General features: G+C 45.0%; 2 protein-coding genes across 2 annotated transcripts; both read left to right on the forward strand.

Annotated features, from left to right (window-relative positions):
* The first annotated feature begins 1,223 nt into the window (after positions 1-1,223).
* On the forward strand, positions 1,224-4,170 carry LOC139823515 (uncharacterized). Its single transcript, XM_071796064.1, has one exon. It carries the CDS (start codon positions 1,300-1,302, stop codon positions 3,100-3,102), a length of 1,803 nt encoding a protein of 600 aa, XP_071652165.1. The 5' UTR covers positions 1,224-1,299; the 3' UTR covers positions 3,103-4,170.
* A 590-nt stretch (positions 4,171-4,760) lies between these two features.
* Positions 4,761-5,738, forward strand: LOC139823534 (uncharacterized). Its single transcript, XM_071796076.1, has one exon. The coding sequence runs from the start codon at positions 4,761-4,763 to the stop codon at positions 5,736-5,738; it is 978 nt and encodes a 325-aa protein (XP_071652177.1).
* The last annotated feature ends 15,717 nt before the right edge of the window (positions 5,739-21,455 follow it).

A 21,455-nucleotide genomic window follows, 5' to 3' on the forward strand; every position in this document is an offset into this window, starting at 1 on the left:
TTGTCACGGGATATTCGGTATAGCATGGATCTTTCAGGATTAGCTTTCTAGAAACTTTAACATTGTTATCGATAATAAAGTCAAACAACAACGCTAGAACAAAGGAACGATCCATGCTATACACAAAGCACTCGAAAACAGGTGACGACCCCGTCGGGTCGCCACGTGAAACCGGTGACGTCAGCTTCATGACGCGGGACTCCGACGGCCAATCACCCTCCCGAAATTCTGGGAAATCTGCAGGGAGGGAGTTTTGCCTCGGAGGTGTTAAAAGGACCGCCGCTGCGCCGCGGAACCGATTTCGCTCGCAGATCATAGAAAAACCGCTTTTCGTACGCCGCTTTGCACACCGCTTTTCGCTATTCCGCGTTTTGAACACGCTTTCGCCGCGTTGCTCGCCGTAGCTTCTGTGCGCGCTTCACGGCTTCCTTAGCTAAAAAAAAAAGAACTGTAAATAACTGTACATTATACATTTTCGAATATATCTGTTTTATTTTTCAATTCTGTACTTGTCCCCTTTTTTTTGTGGTCGTCTTCTACCTCGCGCTTTCTCGCGCTACCGCGTGCTCTCGAACATTTTTGGTCCTTCGAGCCGGATCATCGCCGGCAACCGCGAGTTCGGGAGTGCCTCCTCCAACAGAAGAGACAACCATGAGTCTCGACCAGAGCAACATGGTCAGCAGCCAACACGAACTCATCAAACGCATCTCCAGAGCCGAAGAGAACCTGAAGAAGATGGGGCAAGCGAACATCACCCTCGCCGCCATCGAGACCCGCATTCGCATCCTCGACGACCTGTGGGCAAAGTTCGAGAGTCAGCACGACCTGATTCGAAACTGCTACAAGGATTCGAGCCGCTACGCTGAAAGTGAGTACGCTCAATCAGACTTACTCGAGGCCGCCGAGATGGCTTACGTGCAGCAGCGTAGCGTCCTGTCCGGCGAGGCCGACCGCCGCAAGCCCGCGCAAGCCTCCGCGCCGGTGGAGCACGGTAACGACCGCGCGTTGAAAACCTCGCTGCCCCGTATACAGCTGCCGCAGTTTTCGGGTGAATACGAGAAGTGGCCGTCCTTCCGTGACGTCTTTCGGTCGGTCATCGGCGATCAGTCGTCCATTTCGGCAGTCGAGCGGCTACATTACCTCCGCTCGTGTCTCAAAGGTCAGGCTGAAAATTTAATACAGTCGTTAACGATCACCAGCGAGAATTACGATCGCGCGTGGGCAATTCTCAGTAAACACTACGAGAATAAGAGGGAACTGATACGCTCCAACTTCGCCACGTTTACCGCCGTGGCGAAGATGAAGGGAGAAACCGCTGATGAGCTGAGCCGCGTCCACAACGCCGTCACGGCCGCAGTCAATGCTCAGGAGAGCATCGGGAGGCCCATCGAGTCTCACGGAATGGACCTCTTCAACCACCTGGTTGTCGAGCTCTTCGACCCGCGAACGCGACTTGAGTGGGAGTCCTCCACCCGCGACTCCGTCGATCCGCCGAATCATGAGGAACTCAAGGACTTCATCTCGAAGCGCATCCTCACGCTGAACGCCGCGAGACCGAAACCCGCCGCGAAAGCCCCCGATTCCACTCGGTCCGCGAAGACCCACGTCGCGAAACAAGGGTCAAAAAACAGTTCCGATCCGCAGTGCGCCCTGTGCAAGGGGAAACACTCTTTGATGACGTGTAGTGACTTCAAATCCAAGTCCGCCACAGACCGAAAGACGGTTGTCGAGACCAGCCGATTGTGTTACAATTGCCTCGGCAATCACACCGTCGCGAAGTGTCAATCGACGAAGAATTGCTTCACGTGCAAGGCTCGTCATCACACGATGCTTCACGAGGCATACGTTCCCGCGTTTGCATCGACCGAGGTCAGCGCGCTGTCCGCTGTGCGCTCCGCTGACGACCGCAAGGCGATCCTCCTCGCGACCGCGCGAGTGACCGTCGCCGACCGCTACGGCAATCCGCATCCCGCTCGAGTCCTCATCGATCAAGGATCGGAGGTCTCAATCATCGCCGAGTCACTCGTACAACAGTTGCACCTGCAACGATCTCGCTCCGCCGTGTCGATTTTCGGAATCGGGGGGTCGAAATCCGGGTCAACCCGCGGAAAGGTGACGGTGAATCTCACGTCCGTGACGACCGGAGCCACGATTTCCGCCGTCGCTTTCGTGCTGCCTCGCCTTTCTCTTTATCAAGGCTCATCGATTAAAAGTCCCGCCACGTGGCCCCATCTCAAAGGGCTGCCTCTAGCCGATGCGCAGTTTTCGGCTGGAGATCCGGTCGAGTTACTTCTCGGAGCAGAAGTGTGCTCCACCATCCTCGAAGAGGGCCTTCGAAAGGGCGGGCCGCATGCCCCGATCGCGCAGAAGACAGCCTTCGGGTGGATTCTGTCCGGCGGCTGCGGTGCTTCAGCCCTCCACGCGCGCGGCAGCTTTCAAGCGACGGCCGACAACGAGCTGGCCGATCTCGTGCGCCGCTTCTGGGAGCAAGAAGCAGAGCCTTCCACTCCCGCCGCCCTCACGCCAGATGAACAGAGGTGCGAGGACTTTTATGTGCAAACGCACTCTCGCACGGAGACGGGACGGTACGTGGTCCGCCTACCGTTTTCCAAGGCGCCAACGACGTTGTCGAAAACTCGCCGACCGGCCGAACGCCTGCTGACCGCTATGGAGCGTAAGTTCCAAAGAGACGCCCGGTTCGGAGAGCTCTACCGTCAGTTCATGCGAGAGTACGAAGACCTGAAACACATGGAGTTAGCTACGGTCTCGCCATTCAACGAGGATGAGTATGGATGCTTCTTACCTCATCATGGAGTCCTCCGAGAATCAAGCACCTCCACCAAACTACGGGTGGTATTTAACGGGTCGCAAGAGACAATGTCCGGCGAGTCGCTGAATCACCACCTTCTCATAGGCGCCAATTTGCTGCCCGCTTTAGCCGACGTGTTGACGCGCTGGCGCTGGCACCGCTACGCCTTCGTCACGGACATCGAGAAGATGTACCGGCAGATCTCATCCATCCGGACGACAGGACGTACCAGTGCATCCTCTGGCGTTGCGCCCTCCTCGCCCTCGTGTGTGTATACCGGCTCCTCACGGTGACATACGGCCTCGCGTGCGCGCCTTTTCTAGCCATTCGAACGTTGCAACAGTTGGCTCATGACGAACAATCGCGATATCCGCAGGGAGCAATCGCGTTGCGCGAGGACACCTACGTAGACGACGTTGTCTCGGGCGCGAACACTCTGTCCGCTGCGATCGCGAAACAAGCCGAACTCCGCGGACAGTGCACGGCGGGCGGGTTCCCGCTTCGAAAATGGGCCGCGAACGACGAGAAAGTGCTGTCAGGAGTCCCACCCGAGCACCGACTTCACCACGAACCGCACTCATGGGAAAACGACTGCTTTTCCACTCTCGGGTTGTTGTGGCACCCGAACGAGGACACGTTCGCGTTCGCGATTCACCCGCGCACCGTCACCGAACTCTCGATCCGCTGGGATGGCTCGCCCCCGTGGTCATTCGCGCGAAGATTCTCATTCAGTCCGCGTGGCTCCAAAGACTCGAGTGGGACGATCCTCTTCCCACCGCCGACGCGCAAAGCTGGAAGAGCTTCCTCGAGGAGCTGCCTCTCCTCTCCCGCTTACGCGTCAACCGCTGGCTCGGCAGCGGGGACGAAGACGCACAAGTGGAACTGCACGGCTTTGCCGACGCATCCGAGCGAGGATACGCCGCTGCCGTGTACCTCCGCATCATCAGGAACGGCACCGTCGCCATTCATCTGTTGGCCGCAAAGAGCAAGGTGGCCCCGGTCAGGCAGGTGACACTGCCACGGCTCGAGCTCACTGCCGCCGACTTGCTCACGTCTCTCACAGATCACACTCGTTCCACTTTGCGTCTGTTCACAGCCACGTTTCTTTGGTCCGACTCGCAGGTTACCTTGAAGTGGATTCAAGGACACGCTTCCCGCTGGAAGACCTACGTGGCGAACCGCGTGGCTCGCATTCAGCAAAGGCTGCCTGACGCTCAATGGAGACACGTCCCCGGGAGGGACAACCCTGCGGACTGCGCCTCCAGAGGAATCGCCCCTGGCGAACTGCTGGAGCATCCCCTGTGGTGGACTGGACCCGCCTGGCTCCGCGAGGACCGATCTCACTGGCCGAGCGGAGACCTTGTGATGCCCGACGCCGATCTGCCCGAACAGAGAGTCGCTGCACACGTCGCCACCGAGAAAATCGAGGAGAAACCCGAGATGCTTCTCCGGTTTTCCTCCTTGCACCGGCTCCTCCGAGTCACGAGTTGGTGCTTGCGTTGGCGTCGCACCGATTCCCGCACTACCGCACTTACACTGCAATCGCCCGAAATCAATGACGCACTGCTGCTCTGGCTTCGCGTGGTGCAAGGACTGCACTTCACCAACGAGATCACGGCACTCTTCAAACCGCGCTGTGTCCCATCGCAGTCCGTTAGCGAGCCTGAGTCCATTCCTGGATGACCACGGCGTGCTGAGAGTCGGAGGCCGCCTCAAGCATGCCCTGCTTTCCACTGATGAGCGACATCCGATGATCGCACCGCCGTCCTCGTGGCTCACTCGGTTGCTCATCGAGTCGTGCCACCGTCGAACACTGCACGGAGGAGTGCAGCTCACTCTCGGTTTACTCCGCCGTCGCTTCTAGATTCCTCGTGGCCGCTCAGTTGTCAAACAGCGGCTGCACCGCTGCATCACTTGCACCCGCTGGCGAGCCACGACACCGCAACCGCCGATGGGCGACCTTCCGAGAGGCCGAGTCACGCCAGCGCGTCCCTTTCTCCGGACCGGCCTGGACTACGCCGGCCCGATCCTCCTCCGCACGAGCAAGGGCCGCGGACATCGAGCGTACAAGGGCTTCATCGCCGTATTTGTGTGCCTCTGCACCAAGGCGGTGCATCTGGACGTCGTGTCAGATTACACGACGGACGCCTTTCTCGCAGCTTTCCGTCGCTTTAATTCCCGTCGAGGCCTCTGCGAGGAGATGTACTCAGATTGCGGCACTAATTTCGTGGGAGCCGATCGAGTCCTGAGGGAGCTCTTTCGAGCGTCGTCTGCCGACGGCCGTCGCCTTGCTCACGCCGCCGCCACGGAGGGCATAACCTGGCACTTTAACCCTCCGGCTGCGCCGCACTTCGGAGGACTGTGGGAGGCCGCCGTGAAGTCGACCAAATTCCATCTCCGCCGGGTCATTGGGGAGACAACGCTCACTTTCGAGGAGATGAGCACTCTCCTCTCTCAGGTCGAAGCCTGCCTTAATTCCAGGCCGCTGCAGGCTTTGTCCGACGATCCGGACGACATATCCGCTCTCACACCGGGCCACTTCTTGATCGGCGCTCCTCTCCTGGCCGTGCCCGAACCCGCCTTGAATGACGCCGCTGAGAGCTCACTTTCCCGGTGGCAACACCTCCAAAAAATGCGCGATCATTTTTGGTCACGGTGGTCGCACGAGTATATTATCGGGATGGCAACTCGATCAAAGTGGCTCAAACCCGAGGACGCACCCGCCGTCGGCTCTCTGTGCTTGGTGCGATCCGAAAGCACGCCACCGAGTCGATGGCCACTGGCCCGCATCGTTCGAGTGCACCCCGGAGACGACGGCATTGTACGCGTAGCTACAATCCGCACCGCCACGTCCGAGCTGGTTCGACCACTGTGCAAGCTCGTGCTTCTCCCGGGGGCTGAGGACCAGCCGCCGCCGACGGATGCGTGAGCTCACCGACACTCGCTGTCACTTTATTGTCTCATTGGCCTTCAGCCTGTAATTTTCTTGTAATTCATTCTAGTCACGTATTCGTCTGTTTCGGCCCTCTGCCGATGTCAAACCAAGCAACCGCTTATTTCGGTTTACCGCCTCAACTCAACAATTTGTGCAACACGTGAAATTACTTTCGCGCATCACTTCACTTCACTTCACGTTTCACATGTCACCGAACTCGCGTTACGCTTATATCGCGAATATTTATGTGTCTCGCTCGGGATCGTCGCATATTGTGACACTGCGCAGGCGCACCACGCCGCTGGTGCTCGCCTGCACCACGCGCCGAAATCGATCGCATATCGATTCTGTCGACCGCGACGTCGGGCGCCTCATCGAGCGAGCCATCGAACACACCGTCCTGTTTCGTCAGGCATGACGAGGCGGCGGGATGTTTGAGATCGCAAACTTAGCATCGCGACGAAGTCGCGTTCGGCTGCATGTCAGCACATGCACGCTTGCAGTAAATTGAGCAAATTAATATTCGCGTGAAATGCCGCTCAAGAATTGTCACGGGATATTCGGTATAGCATGGATCTTTCAGGATTAGCTTTCTAGAAACTTTAACATTGTTATCGATAATAAAGTCAAACAACAACGCTAGAACAAAGGAACGATCCATGCTATACACAAAGCACTCGAAAACAGGTGACGACCCCGTCGGGTCGCCACGTGAAACCGGTGACGTCAGCTTCATGACGCGGGACTCCGACGGCCAATCATCCTCCCGAAATTCTGGGAAATCTGCAGGGAGGGAGTTTCGCCTCGGAGGTGTTAAAAGGACCGCCGCTGCGCCGCGGAACCGATTTCGCTCGCAGATCATAGAAAAACCGCTTTTTGTACGCCGCTTTGCACACCGCTTTTCGCTATTCCGCGTTTTGAACACGCTTTCGCCGCGTTGCTCGCCGTAGCTTCTGTACGCGCTTCACGGCTTCCTTAGCTAAAAGGAAAAGAACTGTAAATAACTGTACATTATACATTTTCGAATATATCTGTTTGATTTTTCAATTCTGTACTTGTCCCCTTTTTTTTGTGGTCGTCTTCTACCTCGCGCTTTCTCGCGCTACCGCGTGCTTTCGAACAAGTACACTGATGTAATAGACTATTTTACACATTTTTTTAAATTAGTTATAACTCAAATTATTTTATGTTGGAATATAATTAAACCACCCTTTAAGTACTTGAACAAATGTTCTATTTATATGTTGGTCTTTGGATATTTTGTACTAATCCACATAAACCTTATTTTTCTTAAAATTAGTATTAATAATATTAAGAAAAAAACATAATATTAAGAAACATATAAAAGAGAAGAAACATATAAAATACATGTTGTTTTGTGTTTGCAATATAGGTATATTTATAATACAGTTTTGAAAGCGATAAAAAAGTTTTTTTGTTTGTTTTAAGATTTTTGTTATTAGTTGTAGCTTATTTTGTAATTGACAAACTAGATCTCAAATTACTACAGTACTTTTTATTTGTAAGAAAAAAGGTATTTTTTGTGATAATAGTCCATAAGGGTCTATTTTTTAAGTAGCACATAAATCTTGTTGTCTAAATTAAAAACTTTAATAAATATTAATAAAAATCATTTTTTAATACATATACCTTTTTTATTATAATTATACCTACAATAAAATATTAGTTATATATAGTTTAAATATTAATTAAATTGTTTAAAATAAAAATGTTTCTTGGGCACAGAGATTATACTAATACAAAATTTTAATCTGTATGATTTAAAACTGTAGTATTAATTTATTTTTTTCTTAAAAATACCTTTTGCATGAAATATTATATGTTTTAATGTTTGTTATTTATTAACATATTGAAATACTAGAAACTTTTTCAAACAAAATTAATTATGAAATACATCTGGCAAAATTTTAAATAGTAGGTATCAAGAGACACGGTAGTGTCTCGCGCCAAGTACACGCGGAGCGAGACCGACCGTGACTCTTTTACGCGACGCGACGGGTTGCGAGTATTCGAGATGTTGAGATCTCGATAACGAGTGAACGGATCAAGTTCTAAGTAGGCTTGATCGATAGCTTGGGGTCCAATTAGGGGGGGGTTTCTCTCATAATATTCCGCTACGTGCCCTACGAGCGGAGATATTGCGACGCAAAGTCCAAATGTGAAAATTTTTTATTAAGATACGTCGTCGTCTACGTCGACCGCTCTCATCTCAATATTATTATGATTATCAGAGAAACGTCACTTTCACTTTTTCGACGCTGGCGGCGCAGGTATCGCCGGTTTCGATATCGCGCGCGTATTTCGAAATTAGGTCGATAGACTTATCGGTCAGGAGGAAGATTTCTATTTAGGTAAATTAGGTATAATATATAATATATATTGAGTCAACGGAAAAGAAGGTTCTCTACGCTTGGCAGAAAGTGCCGCTAGGGAATTTTTAAGTCGATTCTTATGAATCAAGCTTGAATTCGATGTCTAGGTATCCCAGGTTGCCGATGACGAGGTCCAGATAGTGCGCTTCATAGTTTTCGGTGTCCAGGTGTAATAATACGTTGAATTCGATGTCTACGTGTCCCAGGTTGCCGATGACGAGGTCCACATAGTGCGCTCCGTAGTTTTCGGTGTCCAGGTGTAATCGTACGTTGAATTCGATGTCTACGTGTCCCAGGTTGCCGATGACAAGGTCCACATATTGCGCTCCGTAGTTTTCGGTGTCTACGTGTATTAATACTTTAAATTCGATGTCCACGTGTCCCAGGTTGCCGATGACGGGATCCAGATAGTGCGCTTCATAGTTTTCGGTGTCCATGTGTAATCGTACGTTGAATTCGATGTCTAGGTGTCCCAGGTTGCCGATGACGGGGTCCACATAGTGCGCTCCGTAGTTTTCGGTGTCTACGTGTATTAATATCTTGAATTCGATGTCCACGTGTCCCAGGTTGCCGATGACGGGATCCAGATAGTGCGCTTCATAGTTTTCGGTGTCCAGGTGTAATCGTACGTTGAATTCGATGTCTAGGTGTCCCAGGTTGCCGATGACAAGGTCTACATAGTGCGCTCCGTAGTTTTCGGTGTCTACGTGTATTAATACCTTGAATTCGATGTCCACGTGTCCCAGGTTGCCGATGACGGAATCCAGATAGTGCGCTTCATAGTTTTCGGTGTCCATGTGTAATCGTACGTTGAATTCGATGTCTAGGTGTCCCAGGTTGCCGATGACAAGGTCCACATAGTGCGCTTCGTAGTTTTCGGTGTCCAGGTGTAATAATACGTTAAATGCAATGTCTAGGTGCCCCAGGTTGCCGATGACAATGTCTAGATAGTGAGCTCCGTAGTTTTCGGTGTCTACGTGTATTAATACCTTGAATTCGATGTCTAGGTGTCCCAGGTTGCCGATGACGAGGTCCACATAGTGCGCTCCGTAGTTGTCGGTGTCTACGTGTATTAATATCTTGAAATTGATGTCTAGGTGTCTCAGGTTGCTGATGACGAGGTCCAGATAGCGCACTCCGTAGTTTTCGGTGTCTAGATGTAATAATACCTCGAATTCGATGTCTACGTGTCCCAGGTTGCCGATGAAGGTCCACATAGTGCGCTTTGTAGTTTTTGGTGTCTAGGTGTATTAATAACTTTAAATCTGAATGTAGGATACGTAGATATCGAATTCGAGGTATTAATACACGTAGACACCGAAAACTACGGAGCGCACTATGTGGACCTCGTCATCGGAAACGTGGGACACCTAGACATCGAATTCAACGTATTATTATACCTGGACACCGAAAACTATAGAGCGCACTATCTGGAACCCGACATCAGCAACCTGGAACACGTGGACATCGAATTCAAGGTATTAATACACCTGAATACCGAAAACTATGAAGCGCACTATGTGAACCTCGTCATCGGCAACCTGGGACACCTAGACATCGAATTCAAGCTTGATTCATAAGAATCGACTTAAAAATTCCCTAGCGGCAGAATCAAGAGACACGGTAGTGTTTCGCGCCAAGTATACGCGGAGCGAGACCGACCGTGACTCTTTTACGCGACGCGACGGGTTGCGAGTACCCGAGATGTTGAGATCTCAATAACGAGTGAACGGATCAAGTTCTAAGTAGGCTTGATCGATAGCTTGAGGTCCAATTAGGGGGGGGGTTTCTTTTATAATATCCCGCTCCGTGCCCTACGAGCGGAGATATTGCGACGCAAAGTCCAAATGTGAAAATTTTCTATTAAGATACTTCTTCTTCTATCTACTTCTAACGCCGACGTCTTATATGACACTACAAAAAGGCGTGATATCCGTACAAAATTACCTTTTTCAAAAAAAAGGTAAAAAAATGCGCCAAGTACACGCATAGTAGTATATATGTATTATGTTGTTACCTCGAAAAAAAACAAAGTGGTAGTATTATACCTCGAAATAACACCCTGTACATATTGTTTATACAATGCGTAATACTACAAAAAGGCGTGATGTCTGTACAAAATTACTTTTTTTAAAAAAAAGGTAAAGAAAGGCGCCAAGTACACGCATAGTAGTGTATATGTTGTTACCTCGAAAAAAAAACAGTGGTAGTATTATACCTTAAAAAAATCTAAGTAACAAGTGGTAGACGAAATCTTTGTATCTTGAAAAATCTCGAAAAAACCTAAACAGTAGTATCTTCACCTAAAAAAAAAAACAAAGTAGTAGTATTATACCTCGAAAAAACCTAAGTAACAAGTGGTGGACGTAATCTTTGTATCTCCAAAAATCTCGAAAAAACCTAAGCAGTATTATTTTTATTTCCAAAAAATTATTACTCAAGTGATACAAATCACAAAATTACGTTACCTTATCAAAAAATGAATCGCGCTTCAAGTGATCTATTATTACAATTACAAAAAAGAAATGATATCTCTTTTTAAATTACAGCGCCAATTACAGAGAACATATATTTTTCGAGATACAAAGATTACGTCCACCACTTGTTACTTAGGTTTTTTCGAGGTATAATACTACTACTTTGTTTTTTTTTTTTTTTTTGAGGTGAAGATACTACTGTTTAGGTTTTTTCGAGATTTTTCAAGATACATAGATTTCGTCTACCACTTGTTACTTAGTTTTTTTAAGGTATAATACTACCACTGTTTTTTTTTGAGGTAACAACATATACACTACTATGCGTGTACTTGGCGCCTTTCTTTACCTTTTTTTTAAATAGACTTTTACATTATTTTATGATTTTGAATAATTTAAGAGTTAACCAGATCTAAATCACATATTAAGTAAGTCAATAGTGTAAAGTAATGGAAAAAATACAAACATATCTTTATAATTGTAGTAGTAGTAGTTTGAGCTTCTTTATTACCCCAAAGGGGTCCAAAAGGGCGTTTTGAAGGGACGTACCCAACCCTGTACATATGTCCCTGCCATGGGCTCATCGGCGTTTTTTCAGGGACGTATTCAACCCTTTACAACCAGAGTATCAACCATCAAAAACTTATCAAAATGCAATTATCAAAAATCAAAATAAAAATAAACTCCAAAAAAAAACAATAAACAGTCTTGCTACGATCGCTATCGGCGTTTTTCCGGGACGTACCCAACCCTGTACAACATTTTAGTATGTAAACTCTCATAAACAAAAATCATCATCAGTCTTGCTGCGACTCGCTATTTGGGGAGCCAGGGGCCGCAACACGTGACGCAGTTTGGTCCCTCTGCGCGTGATCCATCCGAGTCCGAGCCGCCCGTTTTGCGTGTCGTTCCACGGTGCCTCCGCGTTCTCCATGCGCATATCAGCGGCGCGCAGCCGCCGCGACAGCGCACTTGATGCCACCGCCGCGGATATTATGTTAATTTTTCCGTTAGAAAAAGATGTTCTCACATACTGCGGATACTCGAACATGTACGTCATCTCGCATGTATTCTCCTAAAAATCGGTGACATATCTCGCAACTCCGAGAACGTAGAGCAGAGTGAGCATGATAAAAAACATATCTTTATAATTTAAACCTATTACTTTGTAACGATGCACCCCCAAACATGCATCGTTCCGGCAAGAACAGCACGCCGAGACCACCCCGCCGACCACCCGCGGGGTGAAGAACGGGCACGACGTGCCCAGCGTATCTTTTAATCATATCACACGTTAGGAAGTCCGCGAATGGACTTAAACGCGGCAACCGCTTCACCGCGCCGAGCGGTGCCGAAGGCGGCCGAAGACCGCCGAACGCGATCACGGCGTCGGGGCGCCGCGATCCCCGATCGTTCCGCCGCACCGGCCCGGCGCTCGCGATCGCCGTCGCTACCCCCACTACGCCGCGACGCCGCCGCGACGCCGCCGCGACGCGTATAAAAGCCCAGCGTCGCTGGCACAGAGGGCGATTCCCGATCATCCGTCTTCCAGACAACACCGATCCTGAATTCCCGCACGAAAGCTAATCCGAACGAACGGTAGAGCGCCTCCGGCATTCTCTGTCTTCGCCGAGTGTGTCTCGGCTAGCGACCAGCTTCTCGCTCCCATCTGAATCACTCAAAGCCGTCCGGATACGAAGGTAGAGCGCCTCCGGCATTCTCTGTCTTCACCGAGTGTGTCTCGGCGAAGGACCAGCTTCTCCTCTTCCAAATCACCCGAAGCCTGTCCGGACAAGACGGTAGAGCGCCCCTGGCCTTCTCTGCCCTCGCCGAGTGTGTCTCGGCCGACGACCCGCTTCCGCCGCGTTACCCACGCTTCGCGATCCATATCGCCGCCGCGCTTCGCGCCATTTTTCCGCGCTCCGGGCCGCGCCAGCCGGGAAACCGACGCCGCCCGTGCCGATACCTGCCGTCACGCGATTCGGTCCGCGCAAATACCAAAAGCAGCGGCTCCGCCCCGCATATACCGCGAGTTACCCCGCGCCGCCCGCGACCAAACCAACGTCGCCTCGCACGCATCGATCTATGTAAATGCCGCGAGCGCAAATTGTAACTATCGTAGAATAAATTTAACTATTTTCTTGTAACCGAGACGCGCCTTCATTTCGCTAACCTCGCTCTCCGTCTGCTTCTCCGCACCTCCTTCGAACCCCGGCCAACCGCGAGCTCGATCCGCGCTTCGAAGACAGGTTGTTTTAACTTTACATTTAATCCGTTCAATTTCAAAATTACATGCTTCGTAAAAATTAGAAGAAGCCGTATAAATATTAAGATATTTTGATTCAAATGGATAATCAAAAAAGTTTAACAGTTTTTTAAATTTAGAACCATATATACATATAAATTTTGTTTTTCAACGAATAAACACATATCATTTTGACAATGTCTCCATTTTTTGTCATAAACCATTGATTTTTTGGATCTGTACTTAAATCTACACCTTGCATTAATTTAATTGTTTTAAAATAGCTAATGTTAGAAACAAGTGGTACAAAATATGGATTAATTATTTCATTTTTAAGTATAGGAACTTTAGGTGCTGATGGAGTTCTACAGTCTAATACAGATGTTTCTATCAATCTTTTTGCCACTTGAGCTAACGGACGATTCCCACTTCTTAGAAATTGTTTTAATGATCCTAATTTGCTCTCAAATGGATAGGAACTTATGTTAGGTAAAGGACCAAATTTTCTAACATCATCTATTACATGAGCCAAGTTGTGCACATTGCTGCTGATAGCATCATCACCATAATTGGTTGTAAATAACTCAATATAATCTTTCAAAAGTTGCTCAGCCAGTGATATAAGTTTTTCATTTTTAGTATAATAGTTAGTTAAACATATAGTTATAGCACAAAAAAATAAAAGAAAATGTCTGTATAATTCATTAGTTAAGTAATCTTTTAAAATAATAGGTCCCAAATATAATAAAAAGGTTCTATATTCTGTGCCTTTCCAAAATGACAAGACACTTTAAACCTCTTGCTGATCGATGAATATCATTTGGTAGTTTGGAATTGCTTTCTTCTAACCATTTTGATATAATTTCAATCTGAGTAGAAAAAAATTTTACACGACAATTACGACTTCCATGAACCCATTCTTTTAAGCATCGTTTCATAATTCCCAAATCAAAGAGATGTAGGGAATCAGCAATTGGGAAGTTCTTTATCATGTCGATAGATAGGGATTCCAGAGGAGATGGTATCGGTACCTCGGTACCTACTTCTGTTGTATGATGGTCTCCGTCAACTTTTTGCCGAATTGCTTCATTCGTTCTCGGAGGACAATCAATTTGTGGAAAACTCATACGTCTATTTTGTCGACAATACTGACCTTGTACTGTGCATTTATTGCAACTGCTGTATGCATTATGTGAAACGATACTGTTTGGAACAAGCTCGCGCACGAGCCTGGCCTCGTGATTTAGATGAGGAAGGAACAAATATAATGAATCTTTGTTTGGAGAGAGAAATTGTGTATCGTGATTTATTTGAATAAAAGAAACTTTTAAATAGCAGAAATATTAAATGAATACCAACATTTGTTGCAAGGGTAAGGAAAACTGCCACAAAACCTTACCAGTATTCTTACAATAAGAACAAGTTAATCGCATATAGAATTTTGAATAACAAATGTGCAATATAAAATGTATATGTGTGACAAAGAACATAAGTAGTATCAATTATAATGAAAAGAAAAAGGTAATTAGTAAGAAAGGATCCTTTCCTTGATATTGATAAATTCTCTGTTTTACAATTGTTCGGGAGTCGCAGGGAGTGGGGGAAGGGAGCGCAAATCAAGTAGAGTGAATAGACGGTAATACAAGGCAATATATTTTCTCCAATCTAAGTACATATAATTTTCTTTGGTTTAGTTAACGGCGCCGACTGGCGCCTGAGGCTGTGAGCCTCTCTCAAAAAATCAAGTTATGACACGGGGGGAAGGGGACTTAAAACTTGAGCCGTTGGCGTGCTGCCGTTTCTTCGGTCGTCGTCCCGGCGGGTTCTCGTTGTTGTTGTGATCGAGTTTAAGAGAAGCTCCCGGAGTGGGAGGAGGCCAATCTAGGGCAAGCTCTCGAGGTTGGAAGAGGGTCTGCGTACCCAGTGTACGTCGCGATCGGGGGGGCCACGACGTTTGGGTGGCCACCGATACTCGCTGAGCGGCTCTCGAGGACGAGATGGGCCGGCTGAGGCGCGGATCCGCAGGAGCAAGTCCTGCCTCTGGGCGAGTCAGGCGTTGGCGGCGATCCGGGATCGAGATATATCCTCTCGAGCCTCCACTTTGTTCCTCGCGCTTCGGTCCTAATGAGTGCCGGTTTTCCACGGCGGCCTCTTTTCCAGCTCCGGCCGTGGCGGCTGGTAGAAGCGGATGCTGTTTTTGGCTTTCCTGTGGAGGGGACGCAGTACACCACCGATCGGAGGCGACTGCCGTCACGCGCTTCCACGTCAAAAGTCCTCGACGTCGGGTGAGCCGACAGAGGAGGAGAGTAAGAGTTCGTTCTGCGTAGCTTGTTCATGCGTCTCGACACTGGGAGAGTGGAGCCACAGAATAGTGCGAACAGATTCCGCCTTCTTTCGGACGGGCCAGGCTTCTTATTTCGTTAAACAGTAATTCTTCTAACGCAAAATGCGGCCATCCGGCGGCGACAGGTAACATTATTGACGTAAACAAACTCGCGTATATTGTGCTCCTTGAGCGCTCGCGAGAAGTGCTGGGTGGCGGGTGGCAGCCATATCAGGCGCGTTCTCATACAACAATAATTATTATGTGTGGGAAATAATTTGTATGGTCGATCTACACTTATGTGAAAAATGAGGCGTCACTCAATTTACTTGATCTAGTTGAAATAGAAAATCTCAATTATTAATCCTGCAATTTATATCAAGAAAAGGAAATTCTTTGAACATAAACAAATAGTATGTAAGATATACGAATATAGCTTAAAATAATTAATCATAGAAAGCAGTAATGAGCATAGAATCAATGTATCAATTTAATTCCTCGTAGTTAAATACGTTTTGGTTGAATAAATCTTTCAATTACGAAGAACCAAGTTCACTCACAATAAACAAAAGAATGAAAGAAGAAATATAATTAAGAAACTCAATAAATTGTCACATATCTCACATAATTAATCATTATTCATGAAGATTGATACATTAATTCTCTGTAAACGAATGCAAATATAGTTTGCTATTAATTTTCTTAAATCATAGATAATATCCTTTGAAAAGGAATAAACGCACGCAAGATTACTTATTGAAACGCAAAGAAATTGTATAGATATACTTGAATCGCTAAAGATGATTATTTATAAAAATATTTACAAGAAGAAACGCTTTGATCATTCAGAATCACTACGAAATAATTAGCGAAATATTTACGAGAATAATTCTAATTTGTCAATTGTTCACGTTTAAACATATGAATGAATAGAATGTTTCAAGAGACTTTATCAATATAAAAACTCGAGCTAATATTAATCGGTTATCGCAAACAAGGACAACAATGCAAGTACGTATGTACGTTATATGTAATTGAATACAAAAGATCTGATGATCACGCTTTCTCGAACGCAAAGAAAAGAATAAGAAATATTTTACAGTTTGTTATAATCAGTAACTGATTGCAATCAATTAATTAAACAAAGTATATAAACTTTACATGAGCTCATATATATTACGTGACTCGAGACAAATTGTGTACAACTCTTCGATCATCGAGGAAATTTTCCTCTCAGCTTGCCCTCTCGATATGTCGGCAAGCTGAAATTCGTAACCGATCGTAAAATTCATGATCCCTTGCGGATCCCTCGTGTAACGATAGACGAGAGTCTAACGTCCGTACTCTTGAATGTAATAAAACGGTTACCTTTGAATCGAAGTTCTCGTCATATAAACAGTATTTGGAATTATAAATGGTCTTACAGACAAGCCACGGACGGCTTCCTTCTCGATTTGTAAGTGGCTTCTCGTATTCCATCTGAACAGGCCTTCTAGAACGTTCCCAATATGGCTGCCTTTCCTCGTTTCCAGAATCGTCGCAGTAATTTTCCAACAGGGCTCGTGTCCTTTATTTCGACGAACGTCGCCGCTCAAACGTATCGCATATACGATAAACCGATACAATAACTGTTTCACCTCGAACATCAGAATTTTATCACGCCACGACTCAAATGTACTATTCACTGCGGAAAAGAATGACGCAATTATTAAGTTATAGAACACCGAATACAACGGGTGTGTGTCGCGAGACATCCGGAAGACGAATGCTCGCTCGCCCGGGCTGCGCGCCCCTCCCAACATGCTCACGCAAGCGCGCGAACGCCCTACGCCGGGCCGCCTGGGACGCAACGCGGTCGGCGCCTATTGCGCGCATTTTCACCGTTCTACGCATACCGCGCGGCCTGACCTACCGCAATATGAAATGTATAAGTGGCTGCACCTACACAATCTCTCTCTCTCTCTCCTTTAGCTTTACTTTATACAGATACCTACAACAACAAAAAATATCTATAATTTGAAAATATTTGAACTAAATTCTTTAAAAAATTTTTATAATTTAATTTGTATTCCTTAACAGATTCCAGTATATATGTATAAACGTAAATTTTATATACTTACATTTTGAAAAAACACGTGCAGGTGTATCACATATAAAGGCATTTATTTTTATTTGAAACTCATTTATCTGCATTCCTTGATCTAATAGGTTGTTAAGTTCAGTGACAAACTCTCGAAAAAATAATTTAACAAGAGGTTTACTCTCACCACAATAAATTGCCACGACTTGTGGAGCAACATTTGAAAATTCAGCAATTTTCATCAAAATTGGCCAAAATTGGGTTTTTGAACTATTATTTATTGGTAGACCATCTATATAAAAATTTATTGCAACATTCACTGGTTTTGTAATACCTTCGTTGCTAAGTAGAATGTTAGTTAAACTCTGTTTGATCCCATAATACCAAAAGTGGCCAGTTCCCATTGGCACAATTTCTACTTTTTGTGGAGTTTGTAGTAAGATTCTACAATCTTTGGGTAAATTGTTAAAACTATCAGCCTGAGACAAAAGGTATAACAATTCATTCAGAGCAACATGCGTAATACAATTCCTCAGGGCCCAGTCTCTTAAATTTTCAATAACCTTTAGCACCTTGTCTTGGTCTTAAAAAAAATTTCCTCATGGTCATATAACAATTGTATGTCGATATCTTCAGTTTCCATATCAGAAAATTTTGGTAATTCAGGAAAATTTGTTGATTTTCCAGACCTTGAAGCTTGGATGGGAGTCTCAAGATTTACATCTTGATCTATATCTATATCTTTTGATGGTTCTGATGTGTTATTTTTTTTCTCTTAAAATCATCTCTATGCTTTAGATCCTTTTTAAATTGTTCACAAAGTTTTAGCCTTTTTCTATAAAAGGTGGAAGAATGTTTAAACTTTTTTTTCTGTTTCTCCATATTTCACAAATATTTAACCTCTGCAAAAAAGTCAAACGTCACATCAAACCGAATGTTTTATTAGGTGTACAACTTAGTTCGGTCTGTTTTCAAAAGATGGCTGTAGCGGTAAGTGGTGGTCGAAATAAATAGATTGCAGACGTCATACAATAAGCTTAGGCATTTGTAAACATAACGCCATAGAAATATTAGTCGATTTGTGTCTGCATCATAAAGTTATTCTCGATTGAAAATGTCAGCTTACGAGCCAAATTCTCGTCATTTGCGGGAGGTTTGAATTTTCTGCTTCAATATGAAAAAATCTGTGGCTGAGGCTCATCGAATGCTCTCAAATACGTATGGTGAGGCCGCTATTAGTGAAAGAACGTGCCGAGAGTGGTTTTAATGCTTCAAAAACGGTGATTTTGACGTCGAAGACCGGCATGGCGGTGGAAGAAAGAAGGTTTTCGAAGATGCAGAATTGAAGGCATTACTTGATCAAGACTCGTGTCAAACGCAAGAAGAATTGGCAGGATCATTGGGAGTGACTCAACAAGCCATTTCAACAACGATAGACACGATAAAGTGATTTTGCAGCATGACAATGCTCGACCCCATGTCGCAAAACCCGTCAAAACATATTTGGAAACGTTGAAATGGGAAGTCCTACCCCATCCGCTGTATTCACCAGACATTGCTCCCTCTGATTACCATTTATTTCGGTCGATGGCGCACGGCCTGTCTGAGCAGCACTTCACATCATATGAAAATATCAAAAATTGGGTCGATTTGTGGATAGCCTCAAAGGATGAAGCGTTATTCCGACGCGGTATCCATATACTGCCAGAAAGATGGGAAAAAGTAGTGGCTAGCGATGGACAATACTTTGAATAAAACCGTACGTACCGTTCTTTCACAATAAATGCGTTTTTCAAGCAAAAAAACGGACCGAATTAAGTTGTACACCTACACTAATATCTCTACATTTTTTTAGGCAGAATTTGTTACCATTTCTCGCAATTTCTTAACGTCAGTCAGAAATGACCACAGGCGACATTTCACAACGTTAGCGTTTTACAACGTTTGATAACAAAACGTTGGTTTACGTTGGGAATTACGTATTAAAGTTGCTCGAAAAGTGTGGTGCAGAGTATAACGTCAGGCGAACGTTAAATATCATAACGTCGGGTAATAGGACTTAAACTGTTTCAAATTTGACGTTGGGAAAGTGATAAAAAAAGCACGTCGTAATTTTAACGTTAAGACAACGTCCAAAAAACGTTAGTAATTATAAGTTACATTTTATAACTTTCTTGGACCGCTTACAACGTTGTGATTAGTAGAAAAGTAGTCCTTAGTCGGAAAGTTAACCGAAAAATGCTGCTTGGAAACACGCATTTGCATACTTTTTCTTAAAAGCAACTATGTCTTTTTTTCATACCGATTCATCTCATTATTCTATGCATAAAAATATTAAGGTACATTACCGAAAACTTAATGTTTTACAAGATATTTTGTATTTTATGTCAAAATACTAGAACTTTCAAGCCTTATAATTCCGAAAGTTCTTAATTTTGAAAAACTTTCGAGATTAGCTACAAGAATATGCATTGAAAAATAGGGATTTTCATTTAAGAAATTAAAGGTGTCGTTTACATGAGCTTTAAACGACCATCCATGGTTAAACCAATGACACCATCTTATGGCCCCCTCGAAACCAAATAACTTTTGTCTGAAATATTTTTCTCTCCCGGGCTTGGTTCTCGAGATATTCGACTGGATGAATTAAAATAGTCCACGCTGTATAATCAGATCCGAAATTTGGGTACTATTGTGACCGAACTTGTGGTCTCGAACTGGAATAAACTTACTTGTAATGAAATTAAAACGGTCGCCACTGTGTTTTAGACGTTGACACAGAACGTATATGCCCGTCAATGGTATCGACAATGGTCTCAATTACTTCCTTCCTTTCAAGATAGCTATCTTCACGTCGATGGCTCGTCCTCTGGATCCGCACTCGCTTTTGCGTCGCGTAAGATGCTTATATATCCGGTTAATTAGGAAAGGAATCTTTAATAAGTGTGATTCTGTATTGCGTTAACAATAACAAAATATATTCAACTTTGGTACAATGTACACTGAAATGAGGCTAACGACAATGCCACTGCCGGGTTTATCCCACGATACGAGTCGGAATATCTGACACGGTGTGCCGCGTAACTATCGCTTGCTATGTACAAAGATATGTATAAGTACGCGTTCACGCGAACTAATCTTTCCCAATCACGATTGATCGAAAGTAACTTGTATGCAAAAGATAATGCTTCGATTCTCGTTTTACACGCTAAGATCAATCTGGCAGAGAATGTCTTTCGAGATAGAACATCACTCTTAGACGATCTTTTGAGAAAGAACCTCGAGACGAAAATTCTCTCCCTTATATACCCTATCTGGCTGTTCATTCCCATCATCTCGCCAATGAGCAGTCAGATCGCTTTTCTAACCATCTCGCTTTATCATGTAGTCGACTCGTTCCAACCGGATTCTCGGAAATCTCTCGAGAAATCAACAACTTTGGTGTCGAATTACATCAAAGGCAAATGCCGACTTTCGCGTAACGAAAACTACGACGAAACATTATTTCATGCGACTACATGATTTCAGATTACCTTTCCGGTTAAATAAAATGTTTTTAATAAAATATATAACTTTATGAATCCCGTTTCCTTTTCCCTTTTAATCACGCAATATCATACATGCTTTTTACATCGAGTACGGTTTTTCCCTTCTCATTAACATTTATCGCAGCTAATATCGCGTAATCATTCATTAATTATCTTTTTATTTACAGGTTTCATCCAAGCATTCCAGGATCAACAGGATTCGTCAGGTAAGTATCCCGGTAAGTATATTGAACGTATCAATGACGTTAAAATAATAAAATAATCAAATTTTTCCTTTTTCAGGAATTTCAGGTAAAATAAACGAAAAGTAACGATTTTACGCTACAATATCTTTATTCAGTCTTAAAATATGATAATTTATCGTTAAAAGTATAAAAATGTCATTAATCATGAAAATAACCTTGACTTTGAAAAAATAAGAAAATTGAGAAAAGCTCCTCAGAATAACAGTGTTTGCAATCATTGAGACTCATATCCATGGTCAGCTAAGCATTATAAGGCTTGCTTTCAATTTTCACCACTGATTTTCATGTTTGAGAAATAATGTGAAATTTAAAATTTTTATCATATAACTGACTTCTAAGAGTCACCACAATTATTTTAAGACTGATTAAAAACTATTCTGACTAATAATCAAAAAGTTCATCT

The sequence above is a fragment of the Temnothorax longispinosus genome, unplaced genomic scaffold, assembly GCF_030848805.1.
Source record: "Temnothorax longispinosus isolate EJ_2023e unplaced genomic scaffold, Tlon_JGU_v1 HiC_scaffold_13, whole genome shotgun sequence".
Taxonomy (NCBI): Eukaryota; Metazoa; Arthropoda; class Insecta; order Hymenoptera; family Formicidae; genus Temnothorax; species Temnothorax longispinosus.

Bases quoted from the DNA above. Each gene is read 5' to 3' on its own strand.
- LOC139823515 (XM_071796064.1), top strand. From the start codon at position 1,300: ATGAAGGGAGAAACCGCTGATGAGCTGAGCCGCGTCCACAACGCCGTC.
- LOC139823534 (XM_071796076.1), top strand. From the start codon at position 4,761: ATGGGCGACCTTCCGAGAGGCCGAGTCACGCCAGCGCGTCCCTTTCTC.